Source organism: Accipiter gentilis, chromosome 23 (genome assembly GCF_929443795.1).
Source record: "Accipiter gentilis chromosome 23, bAccGen1.1, whole genome shotgun sequence".
Classification (NCBI taxonomy): domain Eukaryota; kingdom Metazoa; phylum Chordata; class Aves; order Accipitriformes; family Accipitridae; genus Astur; species Astur gentilis.
Genome location: NC_064902.1, coordinates 5,282,405 through 5,301,666, shown reverse-complemented (window position 1 = coordinate 5,301,666; position 19,262 = coordinate 5,282,405). Strand labels below are relative to the sequence as shown.

The 19,262-nt window shown below is 50.0% G+C and overlaps 1 protein-coding gene across 1 annotated transcript in view; it reads left to right on the top strand.

Annotated features, from left to right (window-relative positions):
• Positions 1-861: 861 nt before the first annotated feature.
• Positions 862-19,262, top strand: part of BSN (bassoon presynaptic cytomatrix protein) — a 97,310-nt gene continuing 78,909 nt past the window's right edge. The window contains exon 1 of the mRNA XM_049826738.1: positions 862-1,104. Coding sequence (XP_049682695.1) covers positions 929-1,104 — 176 coding nt within the window. The 5' untranslated portion in view covers positions 862-928. The remainder of the gene's footprint in view (positions 1,105-19,262) is intronic.

The following is a 19,262-nucleotide window of genomic DNA, read 5'->3' as shown; positions in this document are numbered from 1 at the left end:
GTGACCTTGGGGACACACACTGGGTGGTGGTTGGCCGAGGGCTCTGTCACCTCGTCAGAGAGCCCGTGACCTCAGACCAGAGCCTGTGTGCTTACCCACTGGGCGCCGTGTGACCTCAGTGGGGAGCCTGTGACCTCACAGGGAGCCGCACGCTCGTCGCCTGGCAGTGAGTGACCTCATGAGGTAGCAGGGTGCTCCTTGGCCGGTGGTGTGTGACATCCCCGGGGCTGCCTGTGGCCTTACAGGGAGCGGGAGGCCCATCGGCTGGCAGGGCGTGACATCCCAAGGCAGTCCATGACTTCACAAGGGCACGGGACGCTCACTGGCCGGCAGGGTGTGACGTCCCGGGGCAGCGCCTGGCTTCACAGGGGAGGGGGGAGCCTCCCCGCTCGCTGCCGTGTGACATCCCGCGCCGGCCCGTGACCACATGGGCGAGCGGGCGCTCATTGGCTATCGGGGTGTAACCTCATGCGGGAGTGAGCGCTCATTGGCCGTCGGGGCCGTGACCTCACGGGAGACGGGCCGCTCGGTGCCCGTCGGGCTGGGAGCCCCGCGGGGCGCCCCCTGGCGGGCGCGGGCGCTGCGGAGCGCCGATTGGCCGGCGGGCCTGACGGGGCGGGGCGCCCCCGCGCGCCCGCCGTCGCCTCGCGCCGCCATTGGCCGTCCCGGCGGACGCCCGCGGGGCGGGGGGCACGTGCCGGCGGGAGCCGGGGTGGGGCGGTGGGGAGGGGGAGGCGACGGAGAGGGCGGGGCGGCGGGCGGCGATTGGCCGGGCGGCGCGCGTGCCCGGCGGCCGCGAGCGAGGCGGGCGGGCGGGCGGGCCGGGCGGCGCATGCGCGGGGCGGCGGGGGCAGGCGGCGATGGCGGCGCGGGGCTGATGGCGGCGGAGGCGGCGCTGCGCTGAGGGAGCGGTCCCGCCCGGCCCGCCATGGGCAACGAGGCCAGCCTGGAGGGCGGCGGCGACGACGGGCAGCTACCGCCCGCCGCCGCCGCCGCCGCCGCCGGGGCCCCGCCGCCGCCGCCCGCCGCCGCCGCCGCCAAGCCGCCTTCAGCACCGGGCGGCGGCGGACAGCTCCCAGGCAGCGCGCCCGCGCCCGGGCCCAGGTCAGAGCGCGGGGGGCAGCGGGGCGGGCGGGAGCAGAGGGGCCGTGGGGGCTGCGGGTGGGTGGGCGCGGGTGCGGGCTGTGGCTGCTGGCAGGGGGCGGCTGCGTGGGTGCCGGGGCGGGGTGGGGGGTGGGAGGGCGGGAGCGCTGGTGGTGGGCGCGGCGGGCGGCTGCGGGGCAGGCGGGGGGGAGCTGCCGCTCGGGTGGCGGGTAGAGGTGGGCAGGTGGGGTGGGAGAGGGGCGTGCAAAGGGCGAGGACCCACGGGAGAGCGGGCTGCAGCCGGGGGGGGTGTTAGGCAGGCAGGCAGGGAGAAGGCAGGGGGTGCGGGCAGGGAAGGGAGGCGGAGCGGGGCCTGGGGGAGAAGAGCGGGGCGCCCGGGGCAGGTCACGGCTGGGGGGGGGGGGCGCACCCCAGGGGAGCCGGCAGCTCGGGGACCCCCGTGGGTGCTGGGGGGAGGGCAAGGGTGTGGTTTGGGGCTGGGGGCGGGAGAGGGACGGCTTGCCCTCGGTGAGGAGTGCGGTGGTTTGGGGGGCAGGAGAAGGGTGGGTGCTGCCCCGTGGGCGGAGGTGCAGCAGCGAGGGCCGGGGTGGCCGCAGGGGGAGCGGGGTTAGGAGGCGGGAGGGATGTGGTTTGGGGTTGGGGAGCCTGGCGTGGGGGCCCCGGTTAGGGTAGGGGGACGGTGCCTGGCTGCACGCGGCTGACAGCAGCGGGGCGTGCGAGCGAGCCCCCCGAACGCGGCCACCCCAACCGTGGTCACCCCAACCGGAGCCGGCACCAAACGGGGAAGGCCGTTATGTAACAGGAGGGACGTGCAGCCCTGCCAGGAGTCGTCGGTGCAAAAAGCTCGCGGGGAACCACGCCGAACCGCTCTCCCTCTGCCAGGCAGCGCCAGCCGGGAGGGAGATGCTTGGGAAGAGAGCGTGGGATTAGAGATATTCCTTTTTTAAAAAAAAAAAAAAAAAGCTGATCTTAAAATATCACCCTATCTGGAAAAATGAATGCGAGGAGCAGAAAGTTGCACAGAGGGATGCGGGGGACTCGGCGGGCAGTTTGCCTACGGTGCGTGGCCGAGGCGGCGGTGTTTCGGGCTCTCCGCCTCGCCCGTGCAGCGATGAGCTCTGCTTGTGTTGCCCGTCGCGTTACTTCAAATGAGGAAAACGCGAGCGGGAGCCCGAACGGGAGGCTGCGGTCTCGCCTGGCAGTGCTTTCCTCTCGCTCCCAGCCGGTGGGCTGCAATCGCTGCTTGCAGGCTGCACCTTAGCATCCAGGCGGGATTCAGAGATCCTAGAAGGCGGCCGAGCTGTGGGCAGGCTTCTCTTTGTAAAACCTCTGCTAGCTTTTACACAAGGAGCATGAAAAAATACCCTTGAGTGAAGTGGTGCCTGTTTTCCTTTACCTTTTTTCCAGTTCCCCTTACTAAAGATTCACCAACCCCTCTGCTTCGGACTCTGCCAGCGAGAAGTTGTTCCTAGTCTGCTCGTAACAATTTAAAATGAAATACCTGCAGGGCTATTTAGGCCGGAGTAACAAGATCAGCCGAGGGAGCCGTGCAGATCTGTCGTTTCTGTCCGTTTTTGGCGCTGCCGCGAGGCTCCCCCATTACTGCCCGGGGTCTGCGTTTGCTGTTGTACCAGGGCTGGGGGTCCCGGCGGCTTTGGGGGTCTTGGAGCACACGGGGCTGGTGGGGTGAAGGAGCACAGTCCTGCAGCGCTGACCATTCTCGCTCCTCTCCTGCCAGAAACACCGGGTTGGTTTTGCTGGCCATGCTCGAGCCCTTGCATGCTGAGCTGACGCTCCTGCCCCTCCAGGGGAGCTGCTGCCGGGGAGCTGCCCTCCTTTGCAATTAATTAACGTAATTAAAGAGGTGGGCCGCGTGAGGCTCTGCGGGCTGGCAGTGAAGGCTGCTGCGGAGCGGTGGTGGGATGGGGAAGATGCTGATCTGTACCAGTGTTTAAAAACTGAGTGTGGGAGGGGTGTGGGGAGCTGAGATAACGCTGAGGGATTTTAATTCAGGGTAACAAAGTGGAAGTGAAGGCAAAACACAGGCCTCGAGAAGAAAGTCGTCTTCGTGAGATGCAGGAGTGGGCATGTAAGATAGACCAGATGTTGTAAAAGGTTTAGTAAAGCATGGTTCGTGCTGACCGAGCAGCAAGTGCGCGGTGCAAAAAGTGCTGCTCCAGAAATCCCAAGTGACAAGGAAAAGTGAATTTCTCCCAATACTTGGGCAGTAATATTTTTTTTTTTCTGAATTAAGTAACTTAAATCTGTACGCAAGTCAATGTAAATCGTAGTGACGTTACTTTTCTGTGTAGTTTTTCACGGCTTGCTTTGTGTTATACAGGGAAATAGTCTGAATACCTTATATATATGTGGTACATTGGATTTTGGGGTCTAGTGTTTAAATTCGTAATAATTGTTTTCAAGAAACCGTGTACGCCGCGGAGAGGCTTCAGAGAGTAGAAAATGTCCTACAGAAGTAACGTCTTCTCACCGGGTTGCAACATTTACCACTGTTTATAAACTTTGATTTTCTGCTTGTGTGCTTTGGGTGAGGCGCAGCAGAGCCGGGGAGCGGCGGTGCTGGAGGATGAAGGGAAGGTGGGTGCAGTGCTCGGCTGTGAGACGGTTGGGCTGTGCCAGCGGGGTGCAGCTCTGAAAAAGGCAAACGTGGTGCAGGATTGCATCAGGCGAGGCATTTTCAGCGCAGATGAGAAGACCTTACCCTTGCGCAAGGCGCTGCTAGAATCTCACCTAGGGGGGTTGTGCCCAGCTCTGGTACTTGAGCAAGGTGCTGCTGAGTCAGAGGAGGGAGGGAAGGGTTGCTGCTAGTCTGCCCCGACAAATGTAGCCTCTGTTTCCTGAAAGGAGATGAAAAGATGGAGCGTTATTAACCCATAGGATCAAAGGAACACGAATTGGTTGCGGATGCATTCGGACTGGAAACTTTCCAGCTGCCTGGCGGTGGAGTCCTGGTCTGCTCCTCCAAAGAGACCCCCTAAGCAAAAGGGACAAGCTCATTTTACGGTGCAGTTGATGGATTGATGAAAAGGGGTTTTGTGGCAGAGCAGGGACGATCCCAAGTTTAGAAACGTAGCTTGGAGCATGGTGCTTTACGTGGATGGTTTTCCTGGTATCCCGAAGAGAGACTTTATTGCTGTTTCTGATCATATTTGTCTGTGCCTGATTTATGTCCGATTCATTCAGGTTTTCGGTCTGTCTGCTGCTCAGCTGCGGAGCTCGTAATAGACTTTTTTTGATGCCTGGATGCATGAGCTGAGGCTGAAGGATGGGAGGGTGGGGAAGAGGGTCGGTCTCCTGGGAAGCGTTGAGGACCGGCCACAAATAAACGGGCTGTCAGTGGGAGCAGCAGTGCTTTTAGCATCACCGTTTCTCCCAAGCTGGGAGATGCATGTTGCAAACAGCCGGGCTGGCTGCTGGGCTTCAAGGTCGGGAGGAAGCCTTCTCCCATGGCACGCCGGCAGAGACCGCTGGGGCCTTTGTTTTCCGTGAGAAAGAAGCCGCTTTACTGAATACACCACAATTTCTCAAGCTTCAAGGTAGGCTTGCTGCGAGTTGAAGGTCTTGAAGTGACCAAGAAGGGAAGTTTCCAGTACTGAGCGGTAGCACCTCCCGCGTGTGCTGCGAGCGCTCCCCTGAGGCCTCTGCTTGGCTTGGAACAGCAAGTCAAGTGTTGATCCTGTTTACCCTGCTATACATTTAGCATCAGTCTGTTTGGCGGGTGGTGGAGCTTGAAGTAAAAAATCAGGTGATAGGAAAGAGTATAGTAGAAACAGGACTGAAAGAAGCAGCCCTCCAAATTAGAGAAAATAACGTAACTTTGGAAAAAATGTTAGCGCAGTTCAGATGCTCTGTTCTGCCCTTTTGGTAGCTTGCTTGCATTTGCTGGGTATTGGCTTGTTTTCTTGCCATAAGTACCATAGCAATAATAGGTAATAAGTATATACATAAAAGTAATTTAAAAAAACACCACCAAGTTTGCCCATTTCTTTTTAAATGGGCACTTTTCACAAGCTTGCAGAAACGAGCAGTCGATGTCCATTTTCATATGACCGTGCTAGAAATAAAACAAGACTGTGTGATAGAAAACCAGGCTATGGACAGGGCTTGCACTTGTCTGGAGAGCCAGCTCCATATTTGTTTCCGTATGCTGCTGTCTCCAAAGAGACTGAGCCCTGAGCGGGACAGTGCAGAGATGTTACTGTCAGAGGCATTGCTGGAAAACCTTTTCCTCAAATATTGAAACAGATTTTTCCTGGCCTTTTGCTGAACTGTGGTCTGGCACTCTGGAAAAGCCTGCCACGCACCCAACGCTTAGTAAGTATTAGTTTATTCGCTGTAAGAGGGTGAGGAGGGAGCTGAGGCTGGGTTTAAGTGCGAAGGGGAAGAACAATTATGCAACATTTCAAGCTCATAGAACTTGTGTGAGCAAAATAAAAGGTAAAAGGAGGAGTACAAAATGGCTTACTTGACGGATCAAGTCAAAATATTTGCGGTGCTAAATATCCCACTGGGCTTCAATTTGTCTTCCTCTCCCGTGATGGGCAGGCAGTGTCAGCTGCAACGCATCTTCCCTTCAGCAAGCGGTGTTTTACATACTTTTGATAACTCTGACAGCAGCCATTAGGCCACTGAATTTAGATGGCACAATTCTGGGTGCTTAAGTAACTCCAAAACCTCTTCTGTGAATGTGCTCATCAATATTCAAAATGTTTGTCATCAAATATTAATGCCTTTATTTCCAAAACAAATACACAGATTTGCAATCCGCCTCACAGGTTAGGGTTTCTCACTGCTGAAACCAACCTGGATGCTATGCTGAAGACATGCCTCTTTACCCTTTGCTTTTGCTGTGCGAGGGGCTCCGGGAGGTACCTACGGTGTCTGCTTCTGCTCAGAAAGATAGATGTGGAAGGATTTGGAAGGGTCGGTTTCCTTCGCTCTGTTGGCTCATGCTGGTTGAAAAGTTGGAGGACCCTTCAGCTCCTTCTTGCGCAATTTGCAGCTACGGCAGGGCCACTTTTTGTGCGCTGAAATCCCCAGTATTGTTGGTCAGCCTCTTCTGCTGACGCTCAGGAGTGGTGCCGCAACTCCAGTGACCGCATCCGTTGGGGCCGGCGCGTCCCTTCACGCCGTGGGTCGTGCCGAGCGGCGCGATGGGCTGGCTTCTGCTTCTCCAGCGTGCCTGAATAAAACCATTTCTTTTCTCTGCTGTGTGAATTGAGCACATATTTAATGCTTCCCGTTATGTTTCCAATTCACCGCAAACAAGTATTCAGTGCTGTGGCATATTCCTGCAGTTCATACTGGTTTGGGGAATACTCGATGTGCATCTGGACACCTACCTGACAGAAAAATACAGCCTGCCTGCCGCAAACCCTGCCTCTCTGTGCAGCCTTCTTCACCGATTCCCCGGCTGGGGCTGGCACTATGGCTCACCGTCGGCTGAGGGTGTTTTTCTAGTAATCCTGTTGCAATATCAAACTCATTTCCTAGCGCATGAGATGCACCTTTGGAAGGATGTGACAGGCAGTCAGGCTGCAAACAGCATTTCCTAAGAGCAGGTAGCTTGGTAGGGTGAAATGGGCTCCACGGCAAAGGCGTTCTGTTTTTTCACTAAATGCAGAAATAAGACTATCACGTCGTCTTTGCTGATGAGCGCCTCTGCTCCTGGATGCTGCTTGGGTTTTTTTCGGCTGGTGAGTGGCAGCAAGTGCTGATGGTCATCCCGGTCCCACACATTGTAAACTGTTATGAGTGTTGCACGTATTTTCTTCAGATTGAGATTGTCGCTGTTGAGCCATCACTGTGTTTTCAAATGTCTGTTTGAATGACAGATTTGTTATTTTTGCATCAATCTATGGGCACGACTCTTCTTACGAACAGGGTTTTTTTGTCTTTTTTAGTGCCTGGAGGTGCTGAGCTTCGGCGTGACCCCAAAGTGCTGCTGCGCAGCCTGTCAGTCATTGCTGGGCATGCTGTACTGCTTTTCATGTCACTGATGCTGAAAAGTTTTTAAAAATACAGTGAGCTGGCTCCCTGCTGAGAACACCCAGCAACTCCAACAAGAGAGAGCAGTATTGTTGCAGTCTATTAATGCTGGCCTGTGCTTTACAGCAAGGCTGGGGGGCTCCTCACCTGTACTTTGCTCATATTTAATGTCAAAGGTGACTTAGCTATGCTGATGATGGTATCTCACTGACTTTTGGCCTCTTTGTAGCTGACTAGCATGCGTTTGATATCAAAGATAGACCCTGGCCCCATTAACAGACTGGGGGCAGTGGGTTCATGGGGCAGGAGACAGCAGCTCCCTGCCCATGCTGAGCTGCTCAGAGGCATAGGAACATCATCCACCACATCGAGAAAAGCTGCTTCAGAATGCAATTTCTCTCTCTCTCTCTCTCTCTCTCTCTCTAAAAGTGACATAGTTTGGCTTGAGACAAAAGCGATGGTATGCCATCCAACCTGACTTCTGGCACTGGGGGGTAAATTCAGTCATGATGGCTAACAAAGGTAAAACAAAATCTGGAGTTTAAAGGTCCAAGCTAGCCCAATGGCAGTGAAATGTATGTAAACAGTGAGCATAAATAAGTGTAGCAGCAGTTTACCAGAGGGTGTGATGGGATATATGATCACACAAAGCTTAAATAAAAGCTTCACCTCCTAAAATATAGTCTTCCTCAGCCCCAAACAGAGTTTCTGCTATGTACAGCAGATTAGCTGTTCACACTGGCTTTATTCCCCCTGAAGAGGTGATTAAATAGTTTGGTGCATTCTCTTTTGTCGAAAATGATTTAGTTGTGTTTCTAGGTCATTGTCTATAGAGGAAAAATGCGTGTATATTTAATGTGGTAAAGTGCATTAGGCATCTTCTAAGAAGAGCTACAACAAAAAAACCCCTCTCCTGCCCAGTCTGTTTCTTGAATATCAGAGTCCCCAGACCTTTCTCCTTTCCCTGTCCTTAGTGTCTCCTGTGGCAGCGGTCCTTCTTGAAAACCCATTGCTTACAGGTTGCCTCAGCAGCCTGCCCTTGTCCTCCTCTTGCTTCCTGACATAGGAAGAGCCTTTACCCCAGAGCAACCAAGATGAACGTCTCCACTTGGAGACCATTAGTGTTTGCTGTGATGGTGGGCTCAGTTGTCCAAGAGCCAAGTGACTGTAACGGGGTGTGTAGGGTACTGGTGGGCAAAGGCAGGAGCACAGAGCCGGAGGAGACCTCTGGGCCATTACCTACTGGTAGACACCATTAGACACCCTGTCGTATAGTCCCACTAACAAGGTAACCACTGAGATCTTAAATGAGATACTCTACTTTGCAAAGCCAAAATGCAGCTTTGATTTGCCTGCGGTAGCCCATGTGTTCCTGACATGGAGCTGTGGCTTAACTTCCATATGCTTTCCTGAGGGATAACCACACCTTCAAGCCCAGGCTTGCGTTCAAAGTCTTGGACTTGGGCCATCCTGGCCAGCCAGTTTTGCAGCAGGGAGCAATGGTGACTGGGATGTTCACCCATTTCTGGTTCTGCAGCCAGATGATGGGGCATGTTGCATGGCTGGGACGCAGCAGGGGCACGTGGGTCAGGACTCGAAGCTGAGCCTTTGGAGATGATGTGACGGTCCTACCCTTGTCCACCATGCCCCTCTCCTCCACGTTGCCAGCGAGGCAGCAGGTGCTACAGGAGGTAAGGAAGGGACATCTTATGGACACCGAGTCTTCTCACTGCATCGCAGTTATGTCGTGACTTCCCGAGTTGCAGCAAGCTCTGCACAGGCTTCTCTGACCAATGAGAAGCTGTTTCCCTCCTCCCTGAAGACTTTCGAGGCCGTCCCTGTGTTTCTTGGCATTTTCTCATTCTCCGTGAGCAGGCTTCAGTGCTGTGCTGTGACTTCAGCCGGCGATGTCCTGCAGCTTCTGCACCCCCATGTGAGGTGCAGGCTGCCGTCTCCTGCCTGTGGCTTGCTGCCTGTGCCGCCCGCAGCTGTCTGCCTGAGCATGCTTAGCTGCCCTCCACAAGAAGAGCATCTCCTGCCCTCTTCTCAGAGGGTTTCCCCCTTTTTTGACAGTTATAACGCAACCTAGAGCAAGCAGATACTGTATGGCTCAAAGGGAAAGTGCATCCATGCTGCCTGAAATGGTGGTGAATTTTGAGTTTCTTTGAGCAGATATGACTAACTGTTCTTCAGTTGGCTCCAGGACCTGCCAGGGACCACGGTTTCTCAGACGTGTCAAAGCAGTTTCCCATGCTGAATAGCTTTCAGATGAGGATTTGACAGCTCCTCTGAAGGCCGCAGAGAAAAAAAGTCACCTTGGACCAAAATGTTGCCTGGTACAGATGTGACAAAATTCCATATTTCAGCCGGTCTGTTTGAGGTTGGCACACCCTCCTCCATCCGACCCCAGGTGCCGGAGGCACAGATGTCTGTGTAGGGTATTACAGGGTAGGGAGACTTTCAGAGGCCAGATGTCAATAACTGAGAGCAACCTTTGAACCGTTTTTCCTTTTTTTTTCCCCTGCCAGTAGAATAATGCCTTTTAGACTATTTTGAGTCTTTCCTGGCAGTGGGAGCTCACAGGCTTCTCCAATTGCTGAGCGGGACATGAGGCTGATGCCGAGCTCAGAGCCTGGCTCCAGTGGACGTCCCTTTGCAGGACCGGTGCTCTCCTGAGGACTGTAGCATTGTGAATGTGGGGATTTGTTTTGGAATTTGGCTTGATTTGTGGATTTTGAGCTCTGTTAGGAGATGCTTGGAGTATGTGACCTTTCCTGACATGGTCTCAGGGTGCTCCTTCCTTGGAAGTTGTACATGAGCGTGAAGTGAATGTTAGACATGACTTTTTCTGTTATTAAATGGATATTAAATGTTATTAAATGGGGTCCTGCCCCTCTCGCCAGCCCACGTGAGACCAAGCTGGATACACCATGAGCTCCCCAATATGAGGAAGAGTCTGTCTGTGGTTTGTGTCCTTCCTTCATCAGTCTAGACATGAGGAGTATGAAGAGATTTTGCCATATTTAATGTCTGCAAAAGGATGAAATTGTGTGTGGGAATTACTTTCAAAGATTGACATGTTGTAGCTGTTAACCACTTTTTTTTTTTTTTAACCAGAAAAAACAGATTGCAGCCTAGGAAAAACAGCGTGGTTTTTTTTTCTTTCATCTCCTAAAGAAAACATTTCAGTTACAGATATGTGAAGTTATGAGTTATAAAATAGGAATAGTTGAAATTTGGAAATGTATAATAAGTTCTTAAGGGACTTGGTAATTTGCCTTCCTCTTGTGAAAAAACCCCCCAAATCAGCTGATAATACAAAGCTTATGAAAGGCTTGGGGAAAATGCAGTGCTGAACTAGATCTTTCTCCACGTTGACTCTGAACTGTACTTTTTCCTGTGATGAAACATGAAATTACTTTTAATTTATTTTGTTCCAATCCTAGTTACATAAACTATTATTTGATTGTACAGCTGGACTGAAAACTGTAGGAGGTCTCACATTTAGGATTTTGCTGCCTCTTTCTCATTAAGCCTACAGACTGATTTCTTTAAATGCACCTATTAATCTTCTTAGGGAGACAAATTGTTTGCTTGGGTCTTTTCTTTCTTTTTTTTTTTTTTAAAGACTAAACTCTCAGTTAACTGCCAGAGTAAACACTGATGGTTTGAAGCCTTTCCAGGTACGTCTGCACGGCAGTTGGGCAACGCGATCCTAGCACGTGTTGCCCTGGCCAGGCTGGGTTTGATCTCGGTAGTTTAAGCACCTGAGGTGGTCACAGCCTAAACCGTTCTCGTTGTGCTTGGCAACTTGGCAATAACCTCCAAGTCTACAGGACGGAATAATAAAATTTTTTTCCGTTGTAATTTTGCAGTATGCTTTTTCAGTACTTTGTCTACGGTAACTTCTGTTGTGTTATTGACTCCAAGTTTGGGGCCTCATTGTGGGGCTCAGAGTTTGGGCCCATCAATGTAGTCCTTGTAGGACCAGCAATAGGATGCGGTGAACCACGTGGTGTCCTTGAAGTGCATAGATCTTTCCCACATCTCTCTGAATTGCATCTTCTGCCCACCGATGGTGAGCCACCATATTTTGGGTTTATCTCTACCCGGTGACAGCAAGACTTCTTGATGGACTGAGCAGGAGTGCTATCGATACGAAAACCGCATGGTCATCTGGGCAAGGAGTGGGCAGGTTTTGGTAGCGATACTTTGGACCGCTGCCCTTGCGGACCTTCTCCACTCTCCTCGACTCTTCTGCCAGGAATGGCTCTTAGGAGGGTGGGGAAACCGCTGTCAGGCTGCTCCCAAAACACATCCGTGGGCTGCGTCTGCTCCGATACGAACTTGAGAGATGTCTGCAGCAGATAGTGCTGGAGCACATTGTGTCGGGGCCAGGCAGCATCGGTAGCTTTCCGTAAATACTCCCGACGCTGGTGTACGTGAGGAGGCGATGCTGGGTTCTGCTTACATCGCTGTAAATCGGTCCGTGCCGCTCAGCATCTGCCCCGACCGTCCCTTTGTGTTTAGGGCAGCTCTGTAGTCCCAAGAAGTGAAAATTTCCAAGCCTTCTCCTTTTCCCCCCTGTCTGCAAGTTGTTGTGGATGTTCTGCCTGGGAATCCTGTAGCTGGGGCGCACACATAGAAAAGAGCTTGTTTCCATTTCTATGGAGTGGAGATCTTTGTGTCTGCTGGTCCTGCAAGCGCACCCGCAGCCTGCCCTCCTCCCTCTGGGTGAGATCCTGCCACCCAGGGCTCAGCAGCAGAAGAGCAGCAAAGGGTCCCTTGCTGTCCTTTGAACCTTTTGTGGCGGTGGTGATTTTCAGAGCAGGTAAAGCCCGTTTACCACTTTATTAGACTAGGTTTTGACTGGTTACGCTACAATTATGACAGAACATCAGTTCTTGTTTGAATGGAAAAGATGGTTTGTATTACTACGTTATATACCATTGATTACCTTAGCCTGGCAGAAATAAGGCATCCAGAAACATCACCCTGGGAGAAAACTCTGAAGAAGTATCTCCTCAGGCGTCCCTTTTGTACTTTATTTTATCTGCCTTTCTTACCTTGAAGTGTCTCCCAGCTGCGCTGGTTAATGGATTAGGATATGATTCCTGTTAGCTATACAACTCAGTTTCATCCAACTCATGTTGATAATTGCCAACTTAATTTTGATTTATTATTAACTAAAAATACAGTCCCAAACACTCTGAATTAACAAATTGTCATGCTTTTCTTTTTCTTTGAAATATGCAAACAAAATCAACTAGCTGCTTTGGCTAGTAATAAAATCCCTTCTACTTATCAACGTATCTAAAATCTGGTTCACGTACCAAGTAAACTTCTCAGCCTTTAATTTTACCTGCTTCCATTTCTGCCAAGTTAAGCCTTTCAGTGGGACCATGAAGACAGATACATCACATATGCAGATGCATCTGCATCTGCAGTCTCTTTGGGGACAAGTGTTCTGGTCTGAGGTATGTGTGGCAGGGAAATGCATGCAGGGACAAGGCGCCTCAAAGAATTGCAGACGCTGGCGAAGTGTTTTTCTTTGATCCTATAAAGAATTTGGCAGGGGAATTTCAGACTCTCCTATTTCAAAAGTACATTTAAACTGAACAGCTTGAAATATTGAAGTTGATGGTGTCTCTGACAGTATTGGTAATGTATTATTCTTTGGGTTTGCTTTATCTTTCCTGTTGTGAATAACAAGTTCTACGCACAAAACTGTAATTAATTCTGAGTTTAGTTTGCCATTCACATTTGAGCTTCCAGTTCAAATCTCCAAAAACCAGAAAGTGCAAATCTAAGACACACAACCAACTATATTGACCCCGTCCTGCACAAGGCAGTAGGCTGGCAGCCCCAGGGCAATGTCCCCAGCAGGCACTTGCAACCACGGTCTTGTCTCCAATAACAAACATTATTGGACCACGTGTGCTGGTGTGAAGAACGTCAGGGATGGAGAAACTTCTACAGCTTGAGAAGTATTTCTGACAAACCCAACCTGATGTGAAGTTTTTGTTAAATGGTATCTGCCCGTGTTGGACACAAAGCTCTCCTCCTTGCAGGAAAGTGAGGGCTCATCAGTTTTACCATGGACCCCTCTATGTGTGCAGTACTTAGAGCTCTTCGGGGAGGACATGAGTTGATTCCTGTTTCCTCGGTCCCTGCCCAAATGATCTTCTCTTGATTGCTCTTCCACATCTTAGATGTCAGCTCTCCTGGCAACCTGAGGCAACAACAACAACAACAACAAAAAATTAAGGACCTAAATGGCCTGGGGAGGAGTTAGAGGGACAATTATGAGATGGCCGAAATGCTGTGAGGGGCAAAGACACAATTGCAGGATGGATAAAAATGCTACAATTTTTCAGAAATGCAAAAAAAAAAAAAAAAATTAGGTCTCGAGTTTCATTTGCCCATGCTCAAACAAATAGGGGTGCAAAGTCAGGATTTTTCTGTTGCCGTTCACTGCAGTCATCAGGAGCTGTTTGTCTCTCCACAGTACGTTAGTCTGATTTCCTCTCCTGGAAATTGCTGTTTTAACTGGGTTTTTCTTTCCTTTTTCTAAAAATATAAGCTGGTTTCTTTCTGGTATGTCATTACCACCTCTTTTTTAACAGCACTTCTCTTTCTGATGGATCTTCCTATTTTTTATGCCTGGAATGAGTGTTATTCCTCGTTCCGGGCTGAGTTCGGTTCACTCAAGCTGTCACGGAGATGGATAATGATACATTTTTTTTTGCATCAGCTTTTAATTTTGGAGCATGGGTGGAACTCATCCAAAAAAAGGGCCTTGCAGTCTTCCCAGCTTCTTAATGGTTGAATACCAACTTCTTGCCGCTGGAGGTTTCATAGAAGCATGGGGACCTGTGGGTGGTGGGGACAGGACTGTGAACGCTGTCCTGGTAGAGCCAGACCCCTGGGATTGACCCCTTTTTACCTGCCAGCAGCAGACTGCTCTCGGCATCGGAGCACTTACCCACAACGGGCCAGCAGCTGCAGAAATCCCTCCAGCTCTGCGACTGAATCGAGCCTGAAACTCAAAAGGGAGCCTTGGAAAACCAGACCTTCATGCCACTCTCCGGAGGGGAAAAAAAGCCAGAAGCAAGTCAAGGGAATGGGCCGCCTCTGCTCTTCTCTTTGAATTGCTTTCCAGAATGCATTTTTCCCAAAATAACTTAATTGTCTATTTTTTTGTAGACCGTTCTATATTTGTTGATGAGCATTACATTGACATTTTCTGAGAACTGTCCAAAATGGCTCGAAGAACTCTTTGCAGAGTGGCAATATCTCATTTAGAGCCCATCGCTACTCGTGGCTATGGTTGTCTTATCTTCTGTGCATTACTCTGCATTTCTTGACCTTGGATTTCAACTGCCACGGTGTTTCAAGACACCAGTTTCAAGAGAGCCTTCCAAAGCTCTTTGCATTACTTTGAATACTCTGAATAAATTTGTATGGCTCAGCAAACTTGTCCCTTCATTATTCCCCTCCTTCTCAGGCCATTTATGAATATAACCCATTTATCGCATGGCAGGGTCCTGCAACTCTTATTTGTGAAAACCTGACCATCTACTGCTATCCTTGGCGCCCTAAATCGTGATCAGTTATTAACCCACAAGAAGGCTTCCCCTTATTTCACCATTTTTTATTTCTTTTTTTCTTTCTTTCTTTCTAGATTTTTGTCCTAACGTTTCTCCTTCTGACGTGATTTTTCAGACTAATTCTGTATATGAAACAGTTCTGGTGTGGGAACCTTCATAAATCTCTCCTTAGCAAACAGCATGGCAAAAGCTGGATTTATCTTTTCTTTTACAGTCTTGCATTCCTTAAATATTTCTGTTGCGTTTCAATCTTCTTTCACTTTTCCAGATTCTTTGGCAGATTACCTATTTCTAAAGTTTTAGAATTTTTTTTTTTTGGCCCAATTTATGAGTTTTTCCTCCAAAGATTTTTTTTTGTTGTATGCTTTATTAGGGCTTTAAATTTAATTTGCCAAGATTCTGTTTTGTTTTTTTTTTTCTCATCTAGATACAATTTTTACTTTTTGAAGGATTTCCTTTTACTCCTGCAGCGTTATTTGCTGCACCCTTAATTATGTTGCCTTGTGATGGCCGTGTCTTAAACCCTTTCTTGATTGTGTTACGTTTTGTGTGAGGCCCTAATATGCTAACAGGTGCCATGGAAACTTCCCTTTCTTCCCTTTCTTCCCCTTCCACCTGCTGCTTTTAATTTCTTTCTAACAAACTTTCTCACTTTTTCTAATCATCCCCCCCCCATTTAAATCTAAATAGTAGTCGTGTATTTGTTTGTTTTTCCCAGTCCTGCAATAGATTGAAGCTGAGTCTATTATGGTCACCATTACTGAAAGTTTCTGTCGTCAATTTTGGCATCTCAAAGCAGGCGCTGTGCACGTTGCAGGACTAAGTCAAGAGCAGGGAGCTGTACTCTGCATTGCTTTAGGGAATAGTTAACAACCTAAACAAAAAATTGTGTTGCTGCCAATTAAAATCAGAGAGGCTCTCAGGGGAGGTGGGTTATAATCATAGATTTACAAGACAAGCTTTCATTAACCATGTGCCTTAAAAATTCCTTAGCTTCATGCTGTGGTTTATCTTTTGGCTTTGCTGGCATTTCATAAATACAGCACAGTAATTCGTGCTGTTAAATTTACTAGGACAAAGGTCTTTAGTTAAATGTGACTGTGGCAATCAGCTCTCTTACCGTTTAATTGCTAGAGCTTGCTTATAAGATGTAAGTGGATGGAGGCGGAAGGGACCGGTTGCTCCTTGGCTGGGGTACTCTACCCATCATACTTGTCCTTTCTGACGCCCACAGTATTTTCAAGGTTGTCATGACCCTTTATAAATGATATCATTTTTAACATGCGTACATGACTTGCTCACAGCAATCGGTTGGACTGGGGAAGGATACAGAAGCCAGACATCGAATAGCTACGTGGAAACCGGATTGAAGAGACGGCTCCAGCCCGCACTTCGCGGTGACTTCTGGGGACATTTATCCCCGTTTCAGCCACCCTTTCTCTGCGTGCTCCCTGGTGTTGGTTGCAGGGCCGTATCTCTGTGGCAGGGCTCTTCTTCATCATTTCTTGCAGACCTTCCAAGTCCTGCAATAAAGAGGGAAGGAGCTCTGCAGGCAGCAGCCCACTTTACCATCCAGCCTGCAGCATCCCCCGAGCATGGCCACCCTAGCGCTCCACCTGAATTAATGTGGAGGTTGGTATGCTTGATGGGGGCGGGGGGGGAGCATTTAATGAGCCCTGCAGTCGGGCAGACGTGCTGAGCATCCTCCCCTTCCGCAGTATCCTTGGGGCCAGCGGCTGGGATGCCCGCTGCCTCCTCTCCCTCCAGCTCTCCTCAAGGGCTTCGAGGCTGGTCTTCACCTGCACCGATGGTCCAAAGCTGACCTACGGACCGCACCCATTCACTGGAAAAGCCACTGCTCCTCCTTGCTTTATATCTTCCAGGTCCTTCCTAAGTGCTCAGAGAGATGCAGGTGCTGGATCAGGAATCCTGTGGACCTTTCTAATAGCTCCACGTTCACCCCAGGGACGGCATTTCTGCAGGCACAGCGGAGCCAGGGCTCCTGCTTTGCATCTGCGCCCTCCTGGCTTTCAGCAGCTAGCTGTACCGCTCCTCTTACGCTGTGCAGCTAATTGCATCATGATCAAGAAGTGGCTTCTACTCTCTCTCTGGAAGATTTACATGCAGTTTTCTGCTATCACAGAGGAAACAGATTTTTCCTGACACCGAAGCAGAATGGATATCGGACACCCCACTTATCCCTGAGAGATTTTAATGCTTTGAAGTTCAAGATCGTAAATGTTCTCAGCAACAGTTATATCACTTGAAAAGGAGACCCATTCAAATCTTTCAACCTTCAGTGTGCCTGCTCCTGTAAAGCTATCTCAGAAGAAATCTCTGTGATATATATTGGACAGAGATCATTACCTGCAGGCTCTTCTGTCATGCCAGTTGCCGGTGGCTCTGAGGGGTTTGGCCAAGATCCTGACAGCGGTGGCTGCACTTTTCAGGCATCAGCAGCTGAAAGAGCAGCTCCCCAGAGCAGCCTGATGTGGTCTGCAGGTCACTCGGTGACTTCTGGCTTGCAAGGGCTCGTGGGAGATTTGCAACAGTCTCCCCTGACTCCAGTTCAGGTCTTGGGGTTCATAGAGGGTGCTCTTGACTCTACGGGGATCAGTTGCCTTGTGTTCAGTGGCAGATGTTCATCGTGGTGACTAGTAGACCTCAGACTCTGGGATTCTCTGGAGAGAAGTTTGGGGATGCGGGGCTGGTGGGTGTGAGCAGCCCTTGCTCTGATTTCATGTTGCAAAGCGCCCTAGGGGGAATCGCTCTTAGCTCAGCCAGGGCCAAGTTCGGTGCAAATTAAGTATTTATTTGCCACGTAGCAAAATTAGAACAGAACAGAATAGAATAGTTCAGTTGGAAGGGACCTGCAATGATCATCTAGTCCAACTGGAACTGATAATGATTCACAAACACTTACAAAAAGGCAGTGCATGGGAATGAAAATTAGCAAGGAAATGTTTATTTAGAGCTTAAATCGGTCATAAACCCCTCTTTTGGTACGTAGGATTCAGCTAATAAGATGGCTGATGCTTCTCAACAACCTCGCTTCGTACAGCAGTGTGAGTGACATTGAGTGTTAGCCTGTTGCTGATTCTCAGTTGAACTAGACATGATGCTAATAAGATGGAGAATAGCTGGATTGTGGTGGACTGAGGCTTTTCCTAATCTTGACTTTGCAGTATACTGAGTCATGCACCTGTAAGGTGGATATAAACTGGAAAACTTCTGGTTCTTGTTACCTTTCCATGGATTGCGTAGACTTCTGCATTTTAAACTAAGGGAAAAGTTGTCGACAGTGCCAAGTGTGTTCCCTTCTGCAAAACCGGGGGCCAGAGGAGGAGGGTGGCACACTGCGCCTCGCAGTGCTGTTGGCCGCATGGCAGCATCGTGCTGGGACGTGGTTCCTCTGGGCAAGGTCGTTAGTCTGGTGCGTTAAGTGCACGTGGCTTATGCCACCGCCTGCCTGGCAGCCCCCCCATAAACCCCAGCCCCAGTGGGGTTTAGCAGGGAGGCAGAGGCCTCAAGGATATCAAGTTCCTCTATACTGGTGAGAACAGGTAGGCGGGTGGAGGTTAGGGACCCGAATGGTTGCCCAGGTTGGGTGAAAGCCTTGAGCAGGAGCTCAGCCATACAGTTCAGCGTCAGGAGATGCGCATTAGGGACGCCTTGGTCCCAGGGAAAATGCCTGACAGAAGCTGCATCGTATTTGACAGGGATAAAGCAACCCTGGAGCACAAAGCTGCAGGAGAACAGGGTTTTTCCACTGCTCACAAAAGCAAGTCATTAAACACTGTGGCCTTTCAGAAGAGTGCTTGTGTTGCCATCTAATAAAATACTCTCTGACAGTTTCTAGTCACCATTTCATATTTTCTATTTTGTTTTCAGCTGTGTGGCATTTGCTGTTTTTAAACCACCCAGTACACACATTTCCAGCATGAACTTCTTCCTGCATAGACATAAATGTAATTAAGCTGGGGGCACTTGGATTTAAGCAGGTAATTCTGTAACTGCTTCTTTTTTTGTCAAAGCAGTACAGGATTCCCCATGTTGGATGTAGCACTTTTAGAGCTACAGAGCTGCCACCAGTAAAACTCCCAAGCTTAGTGGATGTTTTAGCATTGCTAGTGAGAGATTTTCAGTGCATGTAGCTGAAACTGGAGGCCCTCCACTTCAGAGGCTTCTTTTTCTGTTTATTTATTAAAAGGTTGCATGTCCTATTTTCTGGTCTGACTTGCTGATAGGCAGTATATACCAGCTAGTATTTGATACTGTCCCACGCAGTTCCTATGCCGACCCATAACAACTAGGAATTATGTTTTTCTGAGTCAAACCCAGTGCCGTTTTGACCTAGAGTGGAACTGCCCTTTTGCTTAGCTACCTCTTTTTTTCTAAATAGGTTATATTCAGTGATTCTTAAAATCAGTCATGTGGATGTTCACATCAGGTTTCAGTCAAACCAACTAGGTCAAATCTCTTCTCGTAGCTGAGCAGCTCTAATTCTTGTTCGTTAACCCAGCCTCCCTCTTTTGGGTG